The following is a 27,692-nucleotide window of genomic DNA, read 5'->3' on the forward strand; positions in this document are numbered from 1 at the left end:
AAGGCAGGATAGAAAGAGGAGGCAGAAAACTTATATTGTGAGAAAAGAAATGTCATTTTATACTATAGACTTATTTACGGCAAACTCTGTGACTTGACAACGGTGTCTACAGCAACAAAGAAAATAAAACACTGGGTCGTTACCAGTATACTCTTTCTGGGGTAAAACGATAAAGCAAACACAAACCTTAAACCAGACTCCTCAGGCTGCACAGGAACCACTTCCTGCTCTGGGCTTTCCCACCCGGGGTCCTGGTCGCCGGCCCTCGCTGCAACGCTCGTCAGCCACGACCATCAGCTGAGGCCTTTTGCCAGGGAACATGTAAATCCAGGTAGCGACTCTTTCTTCCCACTTCCCTTCACTTCATCACGTGTGTGATGGGAGCAGAGCAGGACATATCGACACCCTCAGAGCCCAGCTCCTGTTGTCCCTACATCACCTCTGCTCTGGAGTTTGCTCCTGCACTAGGAAAGGGGCTTTAATGCACCAGGTACCTACCACAGCTCAGAAAGCCAAGGTCTGGGAGATGCAATTAGCGTGACTATATTTTCTTCTTCCTATTAATTACATGGCAAATCCAACACAGCAATTTTTTCTCCCCACCTTTTCAAGTGTTCTGAATTGATTAACTGGAAAACAAGCAAACAGCCCTTTTCTCCCTGTGCCTCAAATGCAATCCTCATCGTTAACGTGAACGGCCGGAGGAGTGGCTGCCCAGGCTGACCTAACACAGCTGCCTGCCACAGGGTCTGCCCTCCCAGGGCGCCCATCCCCTGTCCTGGCCCTCACAGCACCATGTCCCTGCAGCCTGGTGCCCTCCCCACCTCCCAGCCCATCCCAGCACCTTGCCGAGAGGTGCCCACGCACACTGAACCCCAACAGATGGCAGGACAGAGATGTCCTCCAGGAAAACAACAGGCTAAAAGAGGGACGTGAGCTGCTGAGCAGTGTCAGAGGTTAGAGCAAGCCTCTATGCTGCTTTGAGAAATTCTGTCAATGCTCCGTGCCTTAGCTACCCACATGAAAAAGGGAGATAATAGCTGTTCACACTGTCTCCCCTAGGGACCTCTAAAGACAAAGATTCATGGAAACATGCTTTTCTGTGATCTTCTCTTACTTTGACTCTCAGTCACCAGGATTTGTTGTTCTTTTCTCTGGCAAACTGAAGGGTCAGGTAAGTCCAGGCTGCCCGTGGATGCCGCCCCAGCAGCATAACACCCTACTCCAAAACAGAATTTATGCGTCACAGAAGTAACAGGTGACATCTTACCTTTTATCCAGTATTTAAAACCTTTTGTAATGTATGAACACTTTATGAACTGCCAATGAATGGAGACACAGGGCACAGGGGAACGGGGCTGCAGGACGGCTGCCTGTCAGCGTGGTTTCCTCAGCTGATGGGTCTGCCAGAGCAGCTGACCACACTTGGGCAGCCCTCAGCCAACCTCACAGCAGCTTGGTGTCCAGCATTCTGCAAAACCTTACCCAACACCGTAAATCTTTCACGGCTAGGCAGCTATTTGCTGTAAAACACATTTCAGGTTCCAGCTGCTCTCTGCAAAACAAGCAATGCTAACAACAAGTTCTCTGTCGCCAATACTGTCTTGTTCTTAACAGGTCTGATGTGCCAATACTGCTGATAGATACTTAAATGAAAAAAACACTTCAAGTAGGAACAAAAGTTCTGGACTGGTACCAGGCATGTTTTTTTCCGATCTGAAACACCATTTAATTATTCCCATTATGACGTTGCCCATTACAACCCAAAACAATTATTTTATCTGTGTGCACATCAGCACCCAATGTTCATGCCTAGACTCTTGCACAGATTTCTAACTTTGCTTAAAAGATAAAAAATACACTTTAAAATTAAAAAAAAAAAAAAAAGGTCTGTGTAACCTCTTGTCAGATACAGGAATGAGTTTGGGAACAGACAATTAATTGGGCACTCAGTTTCAGGTGCACAACATTTTGTTATTATCTCAGATAAATGCACAATTGTGGTTTAGTCTTTGGCCAAAATTCTTGCCTGATATGGTGTCATTCCCTTCTGCTCCCTAACTTATTAAATATGCATTTCATCCATACAAGTGACTTCAGCTGTCAACAGCTGGGCAGCTATTTTAACCAGCACTAGATTAGGATCTATTGGAAACTGTTGCTTATTTTTAGGTTAATTGGATGAAATACACTCTGAGACAGCAGATCAGATCAAGATGTACTTAGGCAAGCAACAATAAGTACTAGTTTCAGGTTTGCATGTTCATGAGAAGGAACGTTATCTTTATTGGGAGTGCATGATTTTTGGAACTCTTCTGAACACCATAAACATAAAAGAAGCTTAATTAAAAGACTTAATTTTTTTTTTTTTTTAATTAAGAACTTTTCCCCCAAAGGACCTAGGCCTGTATTTTTTTTTTCTTTCAGGGTGGGGGAGTGGATATTTTTAAGAAAAAAATTAAACTCCAAAATACTTGGATGAACACTTTACTACATGAATGCTTTATGCTTCTCTCCAAATGAGACAGCACTTCACAATGGGATTCATCCCCTCTGTGGCACAGTAGTGTCTGCACTGGAGCAGCTATAACACCTCAGGGAGGTGGCAATACAGCAGGGACCCCTCAGCACCTCCATGCATCTCATGAAGCACTGCAGCAATGTACCCAATTCAAAATATTTTGGTTTTTCATTTTGTCCCAAACAATCATGGAGAGCTGATATGGACACACTCCAATGTTTTGCTTCTGAAGTGGCTGGATGTTGGTTGTAAGATGACACTATATGTTACTATTCTCACTACTGAAGAATAATAATTCTTGCTTTATGTTATTTTTGAGCTGAGGAGTTCTGGATAGTGGAAGACATGAGATTCACATTATCCATGTAAGCCATGAAAGCAGCAACATGGACTACCAGCAGATGAGTAAAAGAGAGCAGATAAACGTCTTACCTGAAGCTCTTGCCCTCCGTTACATGCCCAGTCCCAGTCCCACAGCCGCTCACCCAAGAGAAGCTCCAGCACAGCAGGCATGGGAACTGCTCCTCAGCGAAAAGTCATTCAGGTACACACTTGTCAGCCACACCGGGCCCAGATGTGTAAGTGTTTGATACCTCCATGGGAAAGGACATTTCTGAAAAGCTTAGTCATAGACCACTTAAGTAATTTCCAAGATTAATTTCCAAAGAACAAGAATTTTCTGCTTCTGGGTGAAACAAAATGGAGTTGAAAAATCACCCTGAGGTTCACATGGGTTTAGCTTTATATTTAGCTTATAAAACAGTAGTGGTACGCGTGCCACCAGAAAAACAGCTCTCATTACCTAGAATAGGTCGAGGCTTAGCAGTCTTAAAAATGCCTCAGCAATAGGCAATGCAGTACAGAAATATATTTTGTGTTTAAAAATAGTCTCAACTGTTGTTAGAAGGGATTAAGCAATGTTTTTTTCATCAGCACAACAGAGCAGTGCACACAAAGTAAAAGAGTAACCATTGTTACTGTGTGAATGAGGAAATACTATTTTATCTAATTTACTGCAGCCCAAGGTGAAACATTAACTTAGCTTTGAATTATGATGGGATGTAAAATAGCCTGAACAAAAACATTGCTGGGCTTCCTTTTGAGGGCATGAACTTAGAGGTCTTCAAAACCGAGTTTGAATGGTATCACAACACACACCTTTCATTTTATTGAAATATTCACGGAAATATTTACCTTTGGAGTAGATTATTTTGAGCACTGTGGAAATAAGGAAAAGGAGAGAAATTTTATATGATAGAGGTTTCCCAAGGGACTACAACATTTTTTTAAAGCGATAAAAAGAAATTATTGCAGACTTATCATCAGTTTTGCATTTGAAAAGATAAAGAAAAGGTCTTGACAGCATTTACATAGTTCAGTACATGCTACCTGCAGAGTTCCCTGCCCCTTCTGTGTGTGACAGAGCTGGCGTCAGCTTCCCACAGGCTCTGGGTCAGAGCCAGATTGATGCTCCTTCTGCATCTGGGATAAATTCAGTTTCAGGCCACTCCTTCTCAGGGTCATTCCTCATCTTCAAAATGTATCAGGGACATATACCTGTCCACCAGGGAATGCACACACCAAACCAAAAGGGAAATGGCAAAAAGGGGGAAGAAATCCAGCACTTTTTCTCATGCAATTATTTACAGTTTACATTTGTTACAGTATAAAGTACCTCCAGCCCTGGCACAAATAAAATAACAAGTTTCTGTTACCAAGAATCATTGAAACACTTGTAACCTGATGGAGAACATGACCTTTGGTATGACACTGATAACTATCTGACAGAGAGAAAATGTCTGGTGTCCTTAAAGGCCCTATAGCCTATTTACTGCAACATCTATGGTCACGTCAGATCATCACGCTCCCCTGAAGAAGATATGTGGCATCTGGAAAAGTACTGACCAGTATGTCCCCATGGGGCCGTTGGTACCCAGGTGCCCTGGCAGAGCCCAAATACAATTATCAAAGGGAATTTGCTTATGTTAGGGCCATATATCTGCCTGCCAGTGAATGTGTGCCAAGGGAAGGAATAAAACTGACATTGTCACTCATGCAATTATTTACAGTTTACTTCTGTTGCCACAATAAAGGAGTTGCCACTCAAATAAAAATGGCTAATGAGAGAAGCCACACCACTGCCCCAAAATACGCTATGCAGCTTTTGTTTCAGCCTGGCAACCCTGGTGAATTGTAGCCATTGTTCAGAGCTGCTGGATTGCATTACATGGCACGAACGACAGAGTGACAGCAGTGTCTCCAGCCACCCCCCACCGGTGGTTCAAGGTGCCACGTTGGCTCAGGTTAGCTGGTTCTCTGTAAGTCTCAGCTGCTAGAAGTGCTTTGGGAAATTAATAGCTACTTTGGGAATGCTGTGCACTCTTTCCTGTAATGTCCCACAAAACATACTCTTGAGACAGAAACCTGATGGCATATCACATTTGCAAGGGAAAATTTAACTCTAATAAAGATTAACACCTGGGGACTCACCATCACATTTTTTCTAATTGCCTTTCACTAACATTCTCAGCAACCTTGAACAAACAACATGGCCTTTTGGTTTTCCATTTGCCAGACAGGGACTATGCATGAGGCATAGCCAGCACTTGCTCTCTCAGAGCAAACCATTTTCACTACAGACCCTGTACTGAAGCATTCCAAACTCTTTGATCCCCAAATGTCCTGTAACAGCCTCTGCCTAGAGGAAAAATCTGATTTGCAAAGTTGGAGCAATACAGTGTGAATTACCTGTGGGTGATGCAAGAAGAAAAAAAAAAGTTATCATTTCTCCTCTGTGAACACCCTCCTGCACAGTCTGGAGGCTGCTGCCTGTGACTCGGCACCAGGGTCAGCCTTGTGCTCTGCAAGCACAGCGTCTCGCCTGGCTCCTCCCTGGCCAACTTGGCTCACCGCAGTTTCACTGAGGCCCCTTGAAGATATTTTTCAGGATGTGGGACTCCGGGAACAGGCAGAGCGTATGGTGCATTTGTGACAAATAAAATAACAGTATGTAGAAAGCAAGGAACTTGTGAAAGACCAGACGGACTTATGGTTTGATTCTCATATTGTTCAATCAGTCCCCTACAACTTCACCGCAAAAGCCTTATCATTTCTTCTTATACTGGTTTGCTTTCGCTCTTCAGATCCCTCCCTCATCCATTGCTCTGAAAGCTAAAATTCATTTTTGTAACTACTTAAGAGCCCCTATTCATGGCCAAAGACAGCACTGCACCAGCACACTTCTGTTCCTTCACCTGACTATCGAACACCAACAATATCCCGAAATATCCCTGACGTTGGGTAACTCAGCTGCAGATCCCAGATGGCTGTTCCTGTAAACTCAACATGAGCAGTGCAAGTACAGGAGCCTTTAAAGGCTGTTTTATTTTAACAAATGACATTTTGGTGTTAAGAAAAAAAAAAATTGTACTGAGAAATTCAGACTATACTGATGTGTGGTGATATTTCTGGACAATGTTGGTGACTATAAAATCTATTACATCACCGCAATAATGACAATACTAGATATTTTGCCCAGCTCCATGGAGGGAGCAGGGGAGCACTCAGAGGTGCCTCAAGCCATGGGATGGGTACAGCCTATTCCCCATGGATGTCTCAGACCATTTGCTTGTTCCTGTGGCAATACCCCAATATCTGAATGCCAGCTGTCTTCTGGGTTAATTCCCAACTCCGCATGTGCTGTGGATGGAAGCTGAGGGTTCGGAAGAGCTGCGGTGCTGCCTCTTATTGAAAACAAGGAAGAAACCCATGCAGCCAGGGCCCAGGTGCCCATATATCAGTCCACTAAAAATACCTCGAGAGCGAAACCACAGAAGACCAGCCAAGCAACATCTATTTCTCTCCTCTTTGCCAAGTTCTGAAAAAAGCCAAAGGAGAAAAATCCCAGCACGGGGAACAGGTTTGACCAGCTTTGTCACATTTTTGTGTTCTCTCTGCTCTCTAACACAGACCCAGGCAGGGTTTTGTCTATCCCTTCCAGACTTTGTCAGTACCATGAGGCACCTCCCTGTCCTTCCCCAAGGGAGCTCCAGCCCATTGCTGCTAACTTTCTTCAAACCTCTACAACAGAACATCTTCTTGCTCCATGGACTTGTCCCTGGAGGGAAGGAATAGCTAATGCACAAGTACTCAACTAGTATGTGAAAGATTGGCTTAGTTTCCAGCCCTGTCAAAATTACCTCCACAATCATACGGCTTTTCTCAGCTCCTACACGAACGCAGGCACGAGGCAGCACCTTACAGCCTAACCAGGGGCTCTAGAGATATGCACAGGAGATGGCAAGGTGTTCAGATAACGTCAAGACAGAGATCATACGAGTATAATAAATACCATACCAAACACATAGTAAAGCTACAGTACGTCTATCCTTGTCTATTCAATTTCTGAACATGGCTGTTACTCTATCTGAAATTACCTACAGGTCTCTGCAATGTCACACTGATTTCTGCAATGATCTTTTTTTTCCCAGCTAAGCAGGGTGGCTCGAGCCCTGGAATATCCTCTTCACAGGCCGTAATGAGATTTCTGTTCCAAACGGGGATTAAATGTGCTCTCAGAAATGTGAATTTTCAAGTTCTGAAATTCTTCTTTTGAACTTTGAAGCTGCCAAAATCTAGACCATATTTTTCTGGTTTTGCATTCTTACACATTACTTAATAGCATGCACTAAAATATTCACTGCTACAGTAAGACATAAACTAAAAGCTTAAATAGTCTGTTAATTTTATTGCTCAAATCACTGCAAGGCATTGTTTTGATTAAAATCTCTTACCTTCTTTTCATTTCAAAGTCTCTTGTTTGCTTGTGTCCAGCTATTTCATTTGAATACAAAAGGAGACTGATCTAGAAAACAGGTCAATAACTTGTATGTAGCAGATGTCCTTAAAAGATTTTAGCATTACGATATCACAGCTTAGTACAAAATAAAACAAATATAAGGGAAATTCAAGATAAATTCTAAAAAATCTGAAACAAAAATTGAGAACAACTTAGAAGTATTTTTGCAGCTCAGTTCGTCATAGAAACACATAGGTTTTTCCAAGGAGTTTTACTAATTATCAATTAAAGCACAGATAGGTCTTTTCTCCCATCAGTGCAATGCTCATCCACTAAAATTCATATTATTTTTCTTACACAGAACTGGTTGCTAAGTTAGTGGCAAATGGTTTTCCACAACAGCTCGTACCATGTGAAGGAAACGTAAGTCTGTTGTACTTCTTTGTGTTCCGAGTTCTCTAAAATTTAGAGCATCTGTTCAGTCAGAAAACATTGTGCTGACTTCCATCTTCTTGTATGCTCACATTGTTATATATTTTCAATTTATATCGATTTATAAATAAATCAATGAAGTAATTAGAACAAAAAGGTTAGATAAGTATCTGTGAAAATGTCAACAAAGTCAATCTAACCCTGGGATTATAAAATCAATCTTTGATTTTTTTAAATCAACACTTTCTAATAACTTACTATTGTTCTGGAAGGTTCCGGATCAGTGCTAACTTTTCACAGACATTTTAACAAAAGAGTGGACTGTACATTAACAGCGGTGCTTTCACCTCCAACCTTTACAACATCAGTGTACATGCTCCTTGGCTTTCCCTGCAAATATAAAGACTAAACACATACTCTAAAAAAACAGGAAAGTGGCAATGTGGCTTTATCATTCTTATGCCCCCTTCAGTCGCAAACAGAGGAACCCAAGCCGTGGCTTGAGTTTCGGAGACAGAGTGGATATGGTCACAAGCAAGCCTTATGGCCTAGGGAAGGATGGTGACAGGGTTTCGTGAGGAGTGTTCAGGCTGACCAGTATGGCCTCATTCTTACATTTTTTTAATCTGGATTCCTGGCCTTAGGCGAGGGCAGTAACCATCCGGGCTGATTTTCTTCTGCAGCTAGACTTCAGGTCAGAACTGATTCCTATGAGCAAAACACTGCTTTGTTGTGCTGCCACCCTGTCCCCATTCTCTGTCTGTGGTTGCAAATCCCAACAATAAGTATCTTTAAAAGTGTCCCAGGTTTTTACAGGAAATACTCCCCTCTCCCCACTACCAGAAGCACTGCCAGTTTCTCACAGAAGCCCTTGTCCTAAATTAGGAGTGCAGATTACCCTGGTACCACCTTGGCTCTTCCGCAGGCCTCCGCGTGCAGCGTGGGGAGCTGCCTATGCAGGCCGAATGCAACCCCAGGGACAGAATAGCAGATGAGTTCCCAGGGGATTTCACAATCAAATATGGCATCTTCTTCTGTGCTGCCAGGAGGCACTTTCCCCTCATGGGGGTTTCCAGCCAGAGCCCACAGTGATTCTGAGTCCCTACAAGAAAGAACAGATGGAGAATGACACACTTTTCTTTTGCAAGAGTAAAAGGAAAGTTAAAACAAAACAGGCTGGAAATAACCATGTCCGTTGAGGATCTGGAGGTCTTCAGTTCATTTTCCAGCTCTCGAAAGGTGAGTGGGACAGGTCTCTTGTTTGCAAAGAACCAGCCTCTCCTGGCCCAAGCAGGAGGGGTAGGTCCATCTCCAGCTCTCCAATCAATTAGGACACACAGGATTTCTACCTATGCAGCTCCCACACCTGATCCCAGTGCAGACCTGATGGGATGAAAGGACACAGAATTTTGCTTCAGTTCTCTTTCTGTGAATTAGAAATTATTAATTTCCCCTAGATTCTGTTCTTCAAAGTTTACCTTCCCTACTCTTAGATATATTTTTAGACATATTTTAATGACCACTATTCTTAAAAAAGTATTACATGGATTTGTTTTTTTTTAATTAGTTCTCAAAGACAGTTGTCAAAGGTGTTCATGTATGAACGTGGTTAAGCCAGCACTATGTGACACCTGACATCTGCCCCTCGGATAATTAAATGCGATCCACGCCGGAATCTGCCTGCTCTGTTGGCTGGCCCTGGCCGCACACAGGAGGGATCTCGGTGACATCTAGCAGGCAGCACACGCCACTGCACACACAGTCCCCTCACTGCCTGTCAGACCTTACCTTCTGAAACCCAGCCAGCCATTTATTTGCTGCTTAAACACAAGTTATTTAAGCAGAAGCTGTGAATTATGGTGAGGGTAATTAATTTTTACAGAAACAAACCTATTTTCCTAGCTGAAAGACAGTGCATGGGATAAGTGCCACTTACACGGCACCTGACGTTAATTCTGAGAAGAGCAAGAATCATTACTGGGACAGCTCTTGTTAGCTAACACTACCCCAGGGTCTGTGCTATGATGAGATACAAACAGTATTAAAAATTATCATGGTAAAACTGAAAAAAAAAAAAAAAAAAAGAAAAAAAGGCAACATAATTTAGAGCAAACACAAGGCTGCTCAGTCCCATTTGATTACTGTTCTTTTTTTCCAAATCTAAAATCACAGTACACATATATACAGATATGATTTACTTGGATTTAGTAAAGGTGGATGCAGGTGAAGGATCTAGACCTCTTATGTACGTAAGTATTTATCTTAACCTCCTTTTTTTCTTTTTTAAAATATTTGAGAGCTATCCCACAGCCGGGTTAGTTCAGGGGCTGAAATTGCGGCCAACTCTTCCTACGAGACCAACTGATATATCCGAACAGGAGAGCCCCATGGGGAGGTGACAGTGCCTGACCCCCTCCATCTAAATCACCCTAACTCCTGACTTGCAAGATGCACACACTTTTGGGACAAAATTCCAAGAGAGAAACTGCCACCAGAAACTGGTATGTATTTACCAGTGCTGTGCAGATGGGAGTGACCATCACCTCAGCTGGCCTTGATGTTATCACCTCCAGACAAGCAAATATCAGGCTTCAGATGACACCTGATTTCATTATACTTACCACATGGGTAGTTTATAAAGGGATGTCTATCCTTGACTGGTCTGTTGTGGTTGATAACCTCCCACGTTAATTTGAGAATTTAAATACATTAATGATTTAATATAACTATTACCGATGCCTTGCCAATTTATTTTTCCTTTAACTGCATTTTTATTATTCTTTAACCTTTAATTAGTATCCCACAGACAATTAGCAGCTGTGTCTTCAAATTTGTTTGGCTGTTTCTGTTTATTTTTAATAACATTTATTTACAAAGACTTTCTCGCATATTCCTTTCATTTGGCCTAAATGACTGAAGATTGTGCTAGATATGAGTCACCTTGTTCCATGGCCTTGTTCACATCCTCTGTACTTGCCTGCTGTCACTCTATTGACTGTCAACAGTTTGAATTTGCTTTACAAAGGCAAAGGAATTGAAATAACCCTGAGCACTGAATGGAAGGGCACATGCTGTGGTTTTAGACAGGCTGCAGCTAAGGAGGTAACTCAGGATGGAAAACAGAAAGTTAACAAGCTGCCCTCTTTCCAGCAGGAGTGCTCAGCTCCACTTAGGCTTGGACCTCTCAGAATTGATTCCAGATATTTGGCTTTAGAGATGATGATAATCTGGGATTTCTTCTCTTAAAGCAATTTGTTAAATTAAATCTAGGTTGCAGACCAACAGATACCTGCTACCCCACAGTGCTCCTAGTCATATCCCACTCTAGCAGGACACAAGCCTCACTTTCCCCAGCATGTTGCATGGTTTCTCCATCTCAGATGCATCTTCTGGCCCCAAATACAAGAGGATCGGCTAGCCGGTAACTTCTACTTGCGCAGAGAAGTGGATCTTCATGCACCAACATGTCCAGGTCTCTTCCCTTTGCTGGACCTGTGTGGATAAGCAAAGATTACAGAATTAATCTCACAGTAAGAAAAAAACCTATTATTGCATTCAAAAGTAGCCTTTTTCACATGCTGAGCTGTAGCATATGTCTCAGTTTCACCCCACCGTGCTCTGGAGGACGTTCCCAGAGATGCTGTGGGGACAGCCCTTACCACCAGTGCATACCTGCCCCCTCTTTCCCCCATCCCTTCAAACCATCAGATGCAACGCCCCAGACCGTGTAGGCAGCAGGATGAGATGCTCAGCCTGCAAGGGTGATCGGCTGAGAATAAAATCAGAGATGCCTAATATCTCACAGCAGTAACTAAGACTTCAGACAGCCACTCGAGCAAACCTGGTGCTGAAAAATGAATAAAAAGCATACGCACGTACCGGTGAGCCAGAGTATACTTTGCCTGGCAGCAGCTGGGTGCGCTTCAGAGCTAGTGAGAGGTACCGAACAGGCAGCTTCAACACCTTTTCCTTGCAGAGACAGCAAGAAGTCAGGTTTGGCATTTTCCACAGGGAACTGTTGTCTCTTCCGAGCAGGCTGGTGCCTCAGTAGCCGAGGTGACTGTCCCCAGGCCGCTCGCTCCCTGTCTGCGCAGCCCAGAGCTGGCCCGGGGCGGGGGGACGGGTCAGCAGGGCAACACAACCTGTTTAGGCACTGGAGTGAGACCAATACCACGTTTCACAAAGACAACTTTATTTTCACATTTCTGCACGTATGCAAGAGAATGTTCTTTTTCCTGGGATGTGCTAGTAGACATATTATACCCTACAGAATGGAGTTTAGTAATTTTTTTTAAATATATATATATGTACACACATATATATAGCCTCGCAAAATTTCTTCTGCATTTCTCCGTGTGTCAGAATGGATGTTTACAACAAACCAGAGCTAAGGGGACACTGTGAGGTTTTATTCTATTTTTATCTCTAAAATAAAAATAGCATTTGCATTTTTCTTCAACTCAATTGCCTGTTCTCCTGGCTATATTTAAGCAAAAATACCGAAGATAAAACACATGCCTGTAAGGTTCCAATTTTTACTACTCCGAGATACTATCAGTGATGCAGGTAGAACATTTTTGAACTCTTTCTTACACAAGGGCCAGACTATCAGCTAGGTGGATGTCACTGCACCAGATATAAGAGCACCCCTGAATCAGTGATGCAAATAAATCATTAGCATGTAAATGTTACACTCACAGCACAGTTCTGCAGTTTAACAGGCTCTATGCAGATAAAGATGCATTTATAAGAATCCTGCTTTTAAAAGTTTCACTGTAAATTTTTAACCTGACAGTGTCCCTTAAGAAAAAAGTACATACTGTGCTTAAGAAAGGACACCCTCCTACAGATATTTTCTTTTTATTATCAAAACCAACATTTTTAAAACCATTCAACAAAATTTAATACAAATTGCCATTGGAGAAAAGCATTTGTAAGAGTGAAGCTATGCATTGCTGCTCCATTAACATGGCTTTAGTTATCGCAATTTATATTATTTGCACATTTCCTTAGATCCTTCATGGTACGTCCATGAAGAAGAAAAAAAAGGTTGTTGCACTGCTGCTACCATCTTATCAGAGGTCACACATGGACACACAGATGTTTGCTCTCAACATGTGTCACAGTCAGGCAATGCCAAAGTTCTGCCCACAATACTTGAACCTTAGGATATCCGTACCTCAGGTTTATAGCTCGACTCATGATTACTCACAATATTGCAACGCATTCAAAGTAACAGGAAAACAAACATTGACGGTAACAGGCACGTTACATTTTGGGTTTTTTTGCATTATCATTAATCACATTCCTATTTTTCAACAGATTGTTGCCTAAAATGCACGTTAGAAAGGCTTTTTTTAGAAAATACTGGCATGAAGATGCAGGCTAATGTTTGTAGCTAATGAAACAGTCAGACTAATGATTCAGACATTATTTAAACATTCACAACTCTGAGAAAATTTGCACAGCTGATAGCACTGACAGATAGTCTAACTGTAACTTAGAAGCTAGCATAGTAACTACCTTCCGCATACTGGCAGTAGGATTTATGATGGCATGAGATTAGAATAGCACACTATGTTTTATTTAGAAAGCTGTCGTAGTAAGTATTTGCCATAAATATTGCAAGCCCCATTTATGAGCGATGGGAGGCTTTGCAAGTTTGCAAAGTAACATTCACGGAAAACATAAAAAACAAACCCAAAAACATTTCCATGCAGAGTACGATTCTCTCACAGTCACTGGATCTCTGTCATCTGTTGTCTGGAGCACACATGCCATATGCACATATGCTGCTCATGGAAAACCCAGAGGCCTTCTGTGCACTGATGCATACCAGCCTCTGGCTGATATCGGTGGGATCAGAGACAAACACAGGATAATAAATGGTTTCGCACAGTCAATGACTGTGCCACAGACAGAATTTACAATTAGAGCTATGTGAAAACACAACTGTTGCATGTCACTTTGCAAATCCTCCTATCTCGGCTACAATGGACTTCAAGTGGAACAGAGAGGCAGCAACCCAGGGCTGAACATCAGGTATGCACAGGTGGGGTCTGGACTCCTGCGAGACCAAAATCAAAGCTAGTTATGCCTCAAGGGTAGAATCAGGACCAGTGCAGCTTTCAGCATCTCCCCCTCTGCCTAACGTACCCCCACCATTACCGGGAGCTGAAAACTGACACAGTGGAGCAGAAAAGGAGATGCCAAAACTGCAGGGTCACTAATGGTGGCCTGATTTCAGCAACGCATTTAAGCACGTACTGAGAGTAACATCCAAATGTTTGAAGTATGTTGACAGATTGGGGCCATGTTCAAAAGAAAGCAGTTACGGCCCCTATGACACAGGCACCCCGGCACCACCCACACAGCACTTCTGCTAGTGGAGACACAGAAAACACAGCTGAGGCCAAATTCATCACAGTAACTCCAGAAATTAATTTAGCTTCAGGGACCATAGTATCCTGCAACTAATAACGTTTTCTTTTGAAAAGGGCACATTCAAAACTTTTCAGGCTCTATGTGCCATCTAAGAGCACATTTGGAGCAACACTGTTGGAGAAGAAAGGCACTGTGCTAGCCCAATGCAAATGCTTGTTTTCCATTATCTTGACCACTTTTCCCTCAGCTGAAGTTAACTGCTTAGACTGATAATAGACAGATGCTCTTTGGGTGTGGGGAAAAAAGCAGGTTATTCATTATATTAAATTCTGTCATTTGCTAAAGTGATTGCAAGAAGAATCAAGAAGGAACAGTGTAAACATAGTGCATTATTTCAGCTGATGTCTTTATCAAGTGCCTATTAAATAAAAACTAAATAGACAATACCGGACAACCGGAGGACAAGGCTACTCTCGGAGCATTGCACCACTTCTGTGAATCACAGCACGTTATTGGAGTTGCTGTGCCCTGTATCGTTGCTAGGAAGGAATTAATTAATGGTATTTGTAGGAAAAGAAATAAACAGGATAGACTAGGGTGTCATTCCTGTGTACATGTAACTTTACTCACTTGAATAGCACTTTTGATGACAAATGGGCAACTTAAAGAAATAAAATTGAGACTACATAGAAGCGTGCGGAGGGGCACAGTAAAAGGGGAAAATGTCCTATCTTGGGGAATTAGCATAGCATTACACTGGTACTGATCAGACCTACTTCTATAATCAGGAATACTTCAATAGATTAAATTTCTATAAAATATAGGGCTACAGAAATGAGGCATTCTATATATTTTGTATTATAAAAAGCTTCCACTTACATAATTTTTAAAATATATCTTCACTGCTAACAGTGTATTTGTAATATAGTATCTGATATAATAAAAATATATGCTTACTGGATGGGAGCAATGTAGCACTACAGCAGGGACTCTCCTCTCTGTGTGGTTTGAGCAGCTGGAAAGTTGGCTGTTCCCTCCTTCCCTTGGTTTCTCAGCCATCAGCTGCCTGGAGACTGCAACGGCACTCTGGTGTGTTAGCTTTCTTAAGAGTCTTCTGCAAAGCAGGCTCTGACATGTTCCTCAGCTGACAAATAATTGACTGGGCAAAATCCACCTTTGGTATAAATTCACTGCATGATTCTTTGTTTTACTAATTAAAATAACAAACCCCCAAACCAATGTTCTATTTGGCATTAGTAAGGAAATGCGACTTGTACAAGTCATGCAACTGCCTTGTAGGAAAAAAGATTTTGCTATAGAAAATATTAAACTACCCAAAGGGACATATGGGCCTGGCAGCTCGTTCTGAGACTAATAACAAGTAAGTAGCTCCCAATTAAACTTACAGGGCACTTTGTGGGTGCCAAGGTCTGCATGCGGAAACACAGCTGCATCATCTGCACCCTTTTCTGCACTAAGTAAAACTGGAAAGCTTAAAGAAATCCGTAAGGTGGGTAACACTTTACTGTAATTGTCCAATGAAAAAAATAAAAATGTTCAAATGATGAACCTAGGAAGCGTGTGCCAAACTACACCAGAAGGACCATAGCATATGACCATGGGTGCTGCTGAGACGCACACTGGAGAATCACTTGGTGTCCCACCACGTGCTGGGACTGCCAAAGGTGGCTGGGACCAAAGCAGGTATTCATCTTCCTGTATCAGCCCTTATAAACCTGCCCAGTCTTGCAAGAACTTACCATCATTGAACAGGATTTGTTCTGTAGTTTGATATTTATATGTGCAAACACATGTTTTGCTCCTTTCTGGCTCACCCTGGCATGAAGATCCTCTGGTTAATGTGTTCAGGAAAAACTCCACCAAACTCAGCATGGTGGCACCAGTGCATGTGAGAGGAGAAGCGGGATCTCTGCAGAAATGAGGACATTGGCTACACAGGCTGTCTGCTTAATGTCCTAGGTACATGTACTGTTTACTTTTTACAGACTGCCCTGGTAGATTTGACTTTTGTCAAAGCATTCATAAAACATTTTGCTGCATGGTAGTATAGACTGAACTTTTCACTTGCAATAGATGGCTGAGTAAGCTATCGACATGTGCTATCATATGTAATTAAGCTTGCTAGATTAAAAGCAGGACTTGTGCCTAGCAAACAATGCTGTATATTACTCATTGAACTCTGAGCAGCAGGTCTCTCTTGTCAGGATTTATTAAAATATTCACATGCTTCCAAAACGAAACAAAGGTCCACCGGCATCTCTTGGGGAGAAGAGGTGGGATCAGTTGCATTCAGTTGCCATTTGGTTGGAGATGTCATACAAAATCCTCACACACTGAACATGGCTGAATTGTAAAAAGCTTTCACCCAGAAAGGAGATCTTTGTTACACAGAAAGTCTCTGACTCCTCCAGCGCTCACGAAACACAGTTACATCACATTCTCAAAGAGCTGTAAAGATCTCATGATATTGTCGTCCTGAAAGCAATAAGAAGATATTTTCATAAAACCAGCACTGACAAGCACGACTCATAACTTTGCATGGCACAGGAGGGGCTCTGCAGCTGCTACTGCAGGCAACAGCCTTGCTTTCGTAATGCTTTTCATCCTTAGTGAGCTGGAACTGATTCAGTGATCAGGTCCCTATTCAGCAAAGAAGTCATCTCTTACTTTGGCACCTTAGCTCATTTGAGGCACGCAAGTGCAGGATCTTCTCATAAGCTTGACATTCAGCATGGGCTCTGCTTTACTGAAGAAAGCCAGACACCAGCATTGAGCTGGTGGCTGTACTGAATGCTCAGACTTCAGTGCCCAACTGCATTTCATTGATCCTGAATATGCAATATAGTATGAAATTGCAGGTTTTGAACTGATAAGCAAGCTGCCTTGAAAGACCACTTCATCCCAGAAATACAAACAGCTCAAACCCAAAATACATATAGTCTCAGCCTCTCCTAGGTTCCTAGATCCAAATAAGAAAGTTGGAGACACACAAGGGAAATCCTGGATTTTTTCCTCATGAAGTCTTGGAATTGTACTTCAAGGTAATAACCAGAGTAATATTAAAAAACATCATGGTGATTTCCACTGCCCCCTGGAATTCAGTTATTCCAAAAGTTAGAATAACTGGTTGCCTGTAACATGAAAATAATTTTCCACGTTAAGCAGCTTAAGAGGTCTATTGCATCACATTCCTCTGTCTCATTTTGAGGCTGCATCCATCTATCCACCTCACTTCCAACAGTTTGGTGGGTACTAGTACAAGGTATCCCCTTGCATGGGAAACCAATCACCCTCTCCAAAGAAATGCTAGGAGTTCACTGCTCATGAGCCACATTCTCAGAAATGGCAGAGGTAAGCACTATAGTGCACTTTGGTTTGGTTTTCATAATGAAGGCGGGGGGGGGGGGGGAAGGGTTGCACGGTTTGCTCCTATCTGCCAGGAAACCACACATGACACTGTATCTATCGGTCTGCACAGCTCCTAGGGCAAGTATGTCAAAAGAAGGAACAAAACCCAAACTAGGGCAGAGCATTAAACAAACTCACAGTTAGGAGTAAAGCTGCTTCAACACTGAGACCACTAATCATACACATGCATCCAGACTGAAGGCAAATTATAAATGTGAGAAATAATACACAACACAAATGATCAAATTAAAGACAAGGCCAAAAAGAAGCTAAACAATCAAGAGGGACCAAGAATGAAGTAACTAAAAAAAAAGTTAGTCTTGTATTATGCATCTGCTAACGAGGATTTTGCTGCCCAAAGTCCCTGACTGAGGAGTAATTTGGACGTTGCCAGAGACAGCCTTAACACAGAAACAGCGGGAAGCCAGCCTCGCCCTCAACAGTGAGTGTCTTCCCATTGCTCAGGTACAGGAGAGCTGTCTGACTGCAGAACAGGAAAGATTTTTCCAGGAAAAGTAAAAAACACAGTAAGGCTGGTATGCAATTATTTGCACCAATGTAAACTTTCTAAAATGCAGAGGCCATTATTGTACTGATTACATATTAGAGATATCTCTGAGCAAACATTCACACTGTTAATTACAGTCTAAGACAACAGATACTTGGCTGATTGCATATTAATGCGGATGTTTGTCCTTGTGCCAGTGCTAAAAATACCAGCAAATATTTATTACAGCCAACCGAATGTATGGAATTTGCAAGAGGAAGCTTATTTCCAAAACAGAAAAAAAGATGAATCATTGCTATGATGACAGCATTTACTTTTAATGTTTGACCATGACACATCAACTGGTTTTATAAGTCAGTGCTGTAATTACAAGATTCTGAGAGACCTTTGGCTCTAGGCAGCTCCAGCAACGTGGTACCTGCTAATGACATCCAGGGGATGATATCGACAGAGACAGCCTCAAAAACCCCCACCAAACCACAAAACCCAAACCAAAACCACACCATACGCTAAGAAGTTTAAGGGCATTATGAACTTTCTCTAGAGTTATCTGCTTGTCTACAGAATCAGGTACTGCAGTTCACTCGAGAAAATAAAAGCACTGGCCACTACCACTGGAAATGAAGAGGCCCTCTCCCGTGACTTCGCTATTCAGTGACAGGCCTCACTGAGTACCACCAGAAACTCAATCCTGAAGCTGTTTTTTTCACAGAGCAAAGGAAACCCAGGATCCTGAGCAGCACCTTGTTTCAAATGGAGTTTGTCCAAAGAGGAAGCAAACGCTGTGGCATGAGCTAGACCTTTCATTGCAGTTATAACTTTGTCCTTACCTCCTGACACGATTCAATAAACTCATCTAAAGTTACAACACCATCTTTGTTTTTATCCATTTTCTGCAAAATAAAAAAAAAAATAAATTGTTTCCATAGGTAACACTGCAGTTATAGTATAATATCTTAGTTGATACAACCTGAATAAACCCAGTGCACTTTACAAGCTTAGGTTACAGACTCAGTGTCACTGGTTAAATTTGCTGACTGCTAAGGACTTGTTTACTCTGGTATTTGGAGCACTTTTGAGGTCATCTCCAACTATTCCATCCTTGACATATACAGCAACCTCTGCCCTTATTACATCATTTCTTTTTTCACTGCCTCACCAACCAGCACCCATATTCCTGTCTCTCTTTAGGGGCAGTTGAGAGAAGCACAAAAGGGCTGCAACACATGCAGAGGCTTCAGACTTGCTGGATGTGGCACATCCCAATGCAAAGGGTCAGGCTAAGAGACAAATGAGATGCGTTTGGAGCCAGGAAATAAGCAGACACTGCAGTGTTAGGCTGAATAGCTGCTAGGGTTTATTTTGGAATATATAGTGGGGCACAGGATTGAACTTGGGGCTAACTTTACTGTAAAGTATATCAGTGCATAGCTCAAGTATTAAGAAAAACCACATAAAAAGTAAGTACCTGGAAGAATACTTCTACATGCTGCCTTGGCGCATCTTCCTTGAGCACTGGATACGTGTACTTTCCCATCATATCATAAATTGCCTTTACGATATCCATCATTTCCTGCAGCAGCAGCATGCCAGCACAAACACAAAAGGGAAATTAATGGAAATGATCGCACATTTCTTTCTTTTACTGTCCTTTTCTTCACCCTCCTCTCCTGTTACAAAACAGCACAGAGAATGCCTGCGCACGTGCATGAAGACAGATCTATCATCATATACAAGTCCATCTATAAAAAACAAGTGCTTCCTTCTGACTGTGCCATGACTTTGCCACAGGCGTGTTGGACGCTCCTGCGGTGCTCACTTCCCTCCACTGGCCAGGCAGCATTGCAGGACATGTGCTCTGACATGGCAGCTGCTGGGGATGGTGCTGGGCTGCAAGTGGCATGCTCAGTCCTGAGCACTGTGGCACCGACCATGTCCCAGAGCCTCTTCCAGGGCCAGGGACCTTCATGACGCTCCCTGGGAACCTGGCCCTTCTCCACACCTCTCACAAACTGCCATACAACTCCACGACCAGTAACAGTAACCACAAACCCTCCAGGTACGCACAACAGTTTTGACAAGATAGACCAAAATGTATTTGCAAAATGTATTTGAAAAATATTCAAGATTACCATGCTCAAAAGCAAGGCTTCTCACAAAGGGAACGGGCAATACCAGATAAGAAGATAAAACCAGATGATAATGCAGGAATTGGGAGTGGTGCTGGGGGCTTTTAGTATTTCAGGTGAGCCCACACCATACCTCCCAGTACAGCCAGAAACCCCTTGTGCCTCGGTCACTGAGTAGTTATTGCGACCGTCATCCTCCCCTTTGTGAAGTTTATGTTGCTCATAGCTGTAACTAGGATTTTGCTCCTGACTAAAGCAATCCATTAAAGGCACTATAATATAGGAAAATGTCTACAAAATCATGTAGTATAAGATCACTGCGCACTTTACTTAGACATAGATAAATGCTTAAGTCCAGTCTGATTTGCATTTAATTAGCGGCATGTAAAATTAATTGTGCTCTGTAACAGAAACCAGTCAGCTCTCTTCAGAAATCAACCACATTTGTCAGAAACAGCCTTACCTCCTTGTTTATATAGCCATCCTTATTTATGTCGTACAGATTAAATGTCCATCTTAGCTTTTCATGAACAGTTCCCCGCAACAAAATGGACAATGCCATCACGAAATCCTGGTTCAAGGCAGAGAAAGAAGTGTGAATTTTCATAACATCGTTTTCTAAGTCACCTTCTCTATATAATGCCAGTCAAAAGACTTCTCCTTTTAGGATAGAGTATATGGTTATCAATCTCTTCTGACTCCCTTTTCCAAAAATGTGTCCTCTCTGACTGTACTCAATGGATGTGGCATTCACTAAGATGATCTGAGAACTGTCACACTAATAAATGTGTATGATGTAACAAAGAAAACCAGAAAAGTCCTCAAGTACTCAACTGCAGCCAAGGTAAAAGCCAAGCTTATGATATGGGTTAGGCAGCTCAGCAAGGCTTGAAGGGCAGGAAGATCTAATGGGTGCTTCAGCCTTAAAGTCTCCTAGTCCTGAGGTGAGGGTTGTGAAAACAGCATGGGATTAAGAGCAGATCCAGTCCAAGATGGGCAGACTTCGATCCTCAAGCTGATAGAACAGTGGCTGCTCTGGCTCCCCAGACTTGCCAGGAGAAGCACAGCATGCTCACGACCAGAAGCTAGGACACCTTCCTTGCTACCCATCCAAATTTATCATGCTCTAACTCCAAATACTGCACAAATGTAAGCATGACAAAATACATGTCTGGTTTTTAAGAGCACTGCCAGATGCTCCAGTTGCCATTCCTCTCCTAGAAATGGTCTGCTGCAAGAATGAGTCACTCAGATTGTCACTGCCTGGTTAAAAACAGCTGGACTCTTAACTGTAGAAATAGAAACCAATGCTTTCTTACCTCCAGATCTAGGGTGCCAGCAAAGGAGGAAGAAAATACAGCATTTTTTCTGTGCCCGCCTTGAGAGAGATGGCGAGGTCCCAAACTCCTCTAACACAGGTTTTGTTCTCTAGCAAAATCTGTCAGACCTGTCCAGATGCGATTCTCCCCTCTCATTACTCAGTCTGGGACACAGCATTTTAATCGTATTTTTTGTTTACAGTAAACTTATTGCTTCCAATAACTTTGATTTATTGTTTATACTGCACAGTGGCTCAGGCACTGTAAATAGCATTGCTACAGGGATTTATTAGTAGAGGCAGAGCTTCAAGCTAACAAAGCTATACAGTTCCTGATACCTCATTTAATGTACTTAGTCCTTCCTATGTTATCTCCATTAGCTCCACATGAGGCAGTGTATCACTTCTTAGAAACCTTTGCTCCTTTTTCCCAAGGCTCAAAGGAATTTGAATTTGCTGAACAATACAAAAAAGGGGACAAAATGCTTATGTTTGACAACCACTAAAGAGACAGGTTTGTCAGGAAGGAAAGCTCAGCACTTTTTTTTTTTAATACTTATCTAAGCAATTTCCTGTGTCTCAGTCTGTTTACATTTCTGGAAGCCTCTAACTACTGAGTAGCTACCATATGCAAAACTCCCACTGCAGCCGTCACTGCAGACACACACAAATACATACAGTAACATTCCCATTTTACATTTGATAAATGAACAAATTTCTCAGTCTTACCTGGAAATTACCAGAGTTCTTGGCCATCTGACAGGAAAGGCAAGACTGTGTATGATTTCTAGTTTTACAGTCACAGTAAACTGTCTTCGAAACTATGAATTTCATCCTCCACAAGTCTATGACTTAACATATCCCTCTGCTGCACTCCTACAACTACGTGTGTGAGCTTGAAGTATGGCTATTTGTAGTCACAGAAACAAGCCTTTTAGTTAACAGGTAGATTTAGTTTCCATTGGTACCAAGTACCTGCGCAGCTTGTTCAAGATATCAAATAAGCTTAAAAAAACCCCAAAACAAAACCAAAACCATATTCCAGGAACATACAAATACAATAATTCAATCATGCAATGCATGATGATTGCAGAAGGTACAAGATGTACTGGCTTTTCTTTGACATCCAAGTTATCTGTGCCACTCACCTCTTTTCACATGAGACTGTTCTCAACCACTCCTCTCTGCTACATAAATCTCTGCACTTTCTCCCTGTGATACTGACACAATCTTTACATTTCTTTAGTGAAAGGAAACATGCAACTGCATCTGAATAAACTAAAGTGAACCACATTTAAAAATATCAACTGATTTTAGACTGAAACCTCTAACCTATAATCCAGCAAGTCCTACCAGTTTACAATGAAGGATGGATGGAAAAGCTTAAAACCACAGGACTGAGAAAGGGACACCAAAGGAGAATGCAAAACAATTACCTCAAACTTCACTGAGCCATTTTGTGCAGTGTCAAACGCGTTAAAGAGATAATGTGCGTACATGCTAGCATCTGAAAAACATAAAGGGCACCGACTGGTACAATGGTTCATTATACACTAATGGCTCTAAACAACATTCATGACCTTATTTTTCTTTTGTGTAAAAAACAATCTCATAGCATTGCCAGATACTCTATGAATCAGTAAACATTAACATCGACTTGTATAATCCCCTCACCCTCCCTTAAAACAGCCTTGAAATGTAAAAGCTTTTATTACAGTAGAAACGATTTGGAATATGGGTCTGTACTTGAAAGAAGGAGAACCCCCCCCTCCCCAAACCATCAAAGAGAGTCTCTGGAGTAAATGGAGTATTAGCTCTGGTGGGAAATGCAGGAAAAGCACCAAAGAGTGATCGCAGCATGTGTGCTTCCTTCCTCCACGTTTTTGCTTTGTGTGAGATACAGCGGAGATCCCCAGGGACTGTCCAACTTCAGAAGTGTCTAGTTCCAATCATTTGAGTTTGGCCCACAACCGTTAAAGAGCGATCTCATCCGAGGCATATTTTCATCCTTTTGAATCTTAAACTGCTGGTTTTAGAAAGTCTTTTCTATTGAGAAGAACAGTTTCTGTGGCCATGTGAAGGATAGCTGGTAACTGGGAAAAGCAGTAATGGTATGCAGAAAAAAAAAAATCAAACAGGGGTATGACCTTAAGACCTTTATTGGCCTGTTCTCTGCTCCGGAGGCAATTCACACCGCTCTCTATTACCAGAGCCCAACTCTTCAGGATGGAAACAACTGACATTAAATTCCCTTAATAATTTCATTGCTATTCTAGCAGCCACCCACTTTTTTTTGTCTCTTCTATTCTTTGTCTCTAGCACAGAGCATTAGTCAAGCCCAAGTCTTCATGCTCAACGTATGGGTATTCAGGTGAAGCCTGGTGCCCTGTGCTATGCAGGCAGTCAGGTGGAATGACCCAGAATCTCTTTACTCTGATCTCTACAAAATGATTAAATATTTTCACATTATTCAAATCCAGGAAAGTGTAACAGTGTGCAGAAAAAAATCAAATACTTAAGTTACTGTCATCCAAAAGGATAGAATGCACTGGACTGTAGGAAAAATAAATTCTTTACTACATTTTTAAGAGAAGGATTCTGAAATAGAATAGATCCAGAATAAAACCATTGAATTACTTATACAACAATCCTACTAAAAGGTCCTATTAAGCTAAACTAAACAATGAACTAAAAATATTAAACTAGAGGTCTTATTTCAATAGAGTATGATGTACATTAAGAAATACTAGATCACTAGTATCATTTGATGACAGATTAGCAAAAATGAAAACCTGTCAGGGATAGGAGCCCTATGTGACAAAAATATCACAAGCCTGGGATGACACTGCACAAAGTTTTTAAAACTCAGAGCTACTTTACTACCTCCGGGATGTAAAAGTTTATCTGTACAGAAAGCCATAAAAGTGAAAAAAATCTCTGAGGAATCTGAAATCTCACAATTTATGATGCTAAGGTTATACAAACACTTTGGAAACCAAGTGAAAGTAAACAGTGTAAAATAGGAAATCACATCTGCTGTTATACTGATTTATTATGAAGCATGGTTGTACTACCATCATCACTAACCAAGGGAAAATCACATTGCAAGGGAATGGGACACACACAAAAAGAAAAGGCAGGTCTTTGTCAACTTCAGCGGGGGGGAGTTAACTATCCATGAAAAAATGAAATTTCTGTGCCTGATTGTTTCTCACACATGGGAAGGAAGGAATCACGTGGGGTGGGTCACTTAAAGGAGTTAGTGCAGCTACTTGGACTTACTGGAACTTAGGTTGAAAACACAAAACATCCAGAAATACATTAAGATTATAAATACTTAAATTTTTGCATATTTGTTAAACAAACAAAAACAAACAAACAAAAACCCCCAAACCATAAAACACCACTGGAAAAACCACACCTTACTGGTTGCTTTTAAAGTAAATGCACATGCACTCATATACTCTTGCAGAAACTTCAGTCATCATTCCACAGTGAGCATATTCTGCAGCTACTATAGAGTGGAATATATTTGGAAAACCTCAAATACTGAATCTTTTACTAAAAAGCCACTTAAACACATGACTCATTTCTTTCAATTTGAGAACAGTATCCCCACAGAACATATCCAATTAGAAGAACATACACATTCTTTATGTCTTTAAAGGGCAAGAACATACATTATTTGAGAGGTTTAATACAATACTTTAATATTCCAATACGTGACATAACCCTTAGTCACACAAACATAAAAAACCCTATCATTTCAGGTAGCTAGGAGTTCACACATCAACTAAAAATTGCTTTAAGAATTTTAGGGAGGTTTTTGATGAATTTGCAGGCCAAAATGAGGTCTGGGACTCTTCTGTGCTAGATACTATACGTACAGAAGTCCAACAGCAAGGAAGCAAAGACACACTCAGAGGAAGTGATTTAAGTTTCTGCCATCCAGAAAGTCAGTACAAAAGAAAAGCATCAATCCCCAGTTTCTATTTTGGACTTGGGGAATAAAGAGCTGACAACTGGGGGCAATCTTTAATGTGGGTTTGCCTATATTCTTGTGAAATAAGTGTTCAAAGTGCCTAACTTAATTTTATTACCTTGATGTTTGTGTTTCTGTTTAAGACCCTGCAAAGCTTAAGCTCAATTCACATTTCTTGCACAGATTAATCTGAAGTAGTTTTGCAGCCAGCTGGCAGTAATGAATGTTAAGGCATGCTTCAATAAACCTAACAGACGTAAAGTACTCTGCTTACCTCCATGAGGAAAAAACTGTGCATAGATCTGTTTGAATGTTTCTTCATTAACAACCCCACTAGGACATTCCTGTTGGAAAACCAAAAAAGAAAAAAAAAAAAATCAAGAAAAAAAAAAAAAATCAAGAAAAAACCCCCAGCTCTGTAAAGGTTCATTTGCAAAACTCTACAAGCCCGAAGAGAGTAATTAAACAAATCACATTCTTGTTCTTACAGTGCTCTGGATGCACAGGCTGTGCAGCTGAAGAAATTAAAATAATTCAGACTGCAATTTCATCTTAAGCATCTCATAGACTTGGTTCACCATTATTAACATTTCTAACTGTTTTCAGCAGTGTTCAATCACTGTTTTATAGGATAGCCTAGAAAGGCAGCTCATGCCTTCTGTCATACAAAGCTTTCATCTAATAATTACAAATAATGGTAGTGCCAGCTAACACTTCCCTGTCCGATGCCTCCACATATATGAATTCATTAATCTTCACCAGAAGTCTGTAGCCAAATACCTGACACCAGCTCCGTGGAGGCTAACAGTACACACTATACTAGTTAAGTCCTTACAAACGAGCATTAGTATTAGGCTGAAAACAATTAGATCATTTTTAACCTGTTTATCTGCTCAGTCTTCTGTAAAATTCTGAGGAGCCAGACCATGCTCATGCAAATTTTCTAACCTGGCAACCCACGGGGTTATTTTATTTTTAAGCTCTGGTACCAGAATGCAAGTCATTTCATTTCATTTCACTTTGGGCTGCTTCGAATGAGGGCAAAACACTTAGGAAGAGGGTGGCAGATTTTCTGCCCTGAATGACCTGACCTACTAACTAACTAGCCCCACGGGGCAGCATTCAGGAAGGGAAAAGGGGATCCCTGCCTGGAGGGCTTGCACTTGCTCTGCTACAGCCAAGCAAAATCCAAGCCATTATGGTAGTTTGGAGTAGGAGGTGCTCCCTCGGCACGTTTGCAGAGTCTGGACGGCACCCATGCCAAGGGAGACGTGGCAGGTATGAGGAGCTGGGCCCCCACGTGCTTTGCCCTGCAAGTGATATCTGAACTGAGGTGTCTCAGACCGTACCCAGCAGGATGCAAGACCACAGGCAATGGAAGAGATGGGTGAAAAACAGCACAAGGACTGTCTCCATTTTGTGAATCCTGTTTCCTTACTCTCCACTCTTTTTTTAAACTTAAATTACTTGGACAATTCAAGTAAAATTCAAGAGCAAATTTAGCTTGACTATTGTGCTTTACCACACCCCCCACCAGCTCAGCTCACACATTCATTTATCACAGAGAGCCTCGAGCACTGCTATCTGACTATGTGAAGTTTTCAATTATATAAAGTATTTCCCAGATGATGTCAGTTTTCCTCACAGATTTGCCTATCAACCAATTTTGAAAACTAAAACAGAGCAAAACAATAAAGTAACCCTGGCACTGATCCTTGTTTTACAGAGCACGGAATTATAGATACAGAAAATTCAGCTGTCTCCCACATTCAGGAATACCAACTGTTAGAGACACTGTGGCTCTGTCCCCTACTGCAGGCATTTGACCATCACAGCAATTTAAATTCCTCAGCACCAGTTGAGGCAGCTGTATCACATGGAGCAAAGAGGGAGCAAGAGCACTGCCACTCCTGGTAGACATGCTGAAGATTGATTATTTGAGTAGGTTAGCTCAGAATCTCTCACAGAACTGGTGCATATATCTTGGTTTGATACTTATGATTAAGGTGAAGGCCAGATTTGGGATCAAGAAAGTTCAATTACTGGCAGTATATTCACTCCATGCATTCTTCTTTCTGTGTCACACTATGGTTGCTGCCTCATTTTAATATAGGTTCTTCAGCAACAAGTTTCACAGATCTATCACCCTTTGCACAAGGAATCATCAGCTTTCAATTTTTGGAATCTGACT

The 27,692-nt window shown here is 41.7% G+C and overlaps 1 protein-coding gene across 2 annotated transcripts in view; it reads right to left on the reverse strand.

Annotated features, from left to right (window-relative positions):
* Window positions 1–16,185: 16,185 nt before the first annotated feature.
* KCNIP1 (potassium voltage-gated channel interacting protein 1) overlaps window positions 16,186–27,692 on the reverse strand; it is a 299,265-nt gene continuing 287,758 nt past the window's right edge. For both annotated transcript variants that reach the window (XM_049829633.1, XM_049829634.1), the window contains exons 3-8: window positions 25,776–25,845; window positions 22,956–23,026; window positions 20,665–20,772; window positions 19,541–19,645; window positions 18,903–18,965; window positions 16,186–16,631 (exon numbers count right to left, since the gene is read on the reverse strand). In XM_049829633.1, coding sequence (XP_049685590.1) covers window positions 16,584–16,631; window positions 18,903–18,965; window positions 19,541–19,645; window positions 20,665–20,772; window positions 22,956–23,026; window positions 25,776–25,845 — 465 coding nt within the window. In that variant the 3' untranslated portion in view covers window positions 16,186–16,583. The remainder of the gene's footprint in view (window positions 16,632–18,902; window positions 18,966–19,540; window positions 19,646–20,664; window positions 20,773–22,955; window positions 23,027–25,775; window positions 25,846–27,692) is intronic.

Source organism: Accipiter gentilis, chromosome 26 (genome assembly GCF_929443795.1).
Source record: "Accipiter gentilis chromosome 26, bAccGen1.1, whole genome shotgun sequence".
Taxonomy (NCBI): domain Eukaryota; kingdom Metazoa; phylum Chordata; class Aves; order Accipitriformes; family Accipitridae; genus Astur; species Astur gentilis.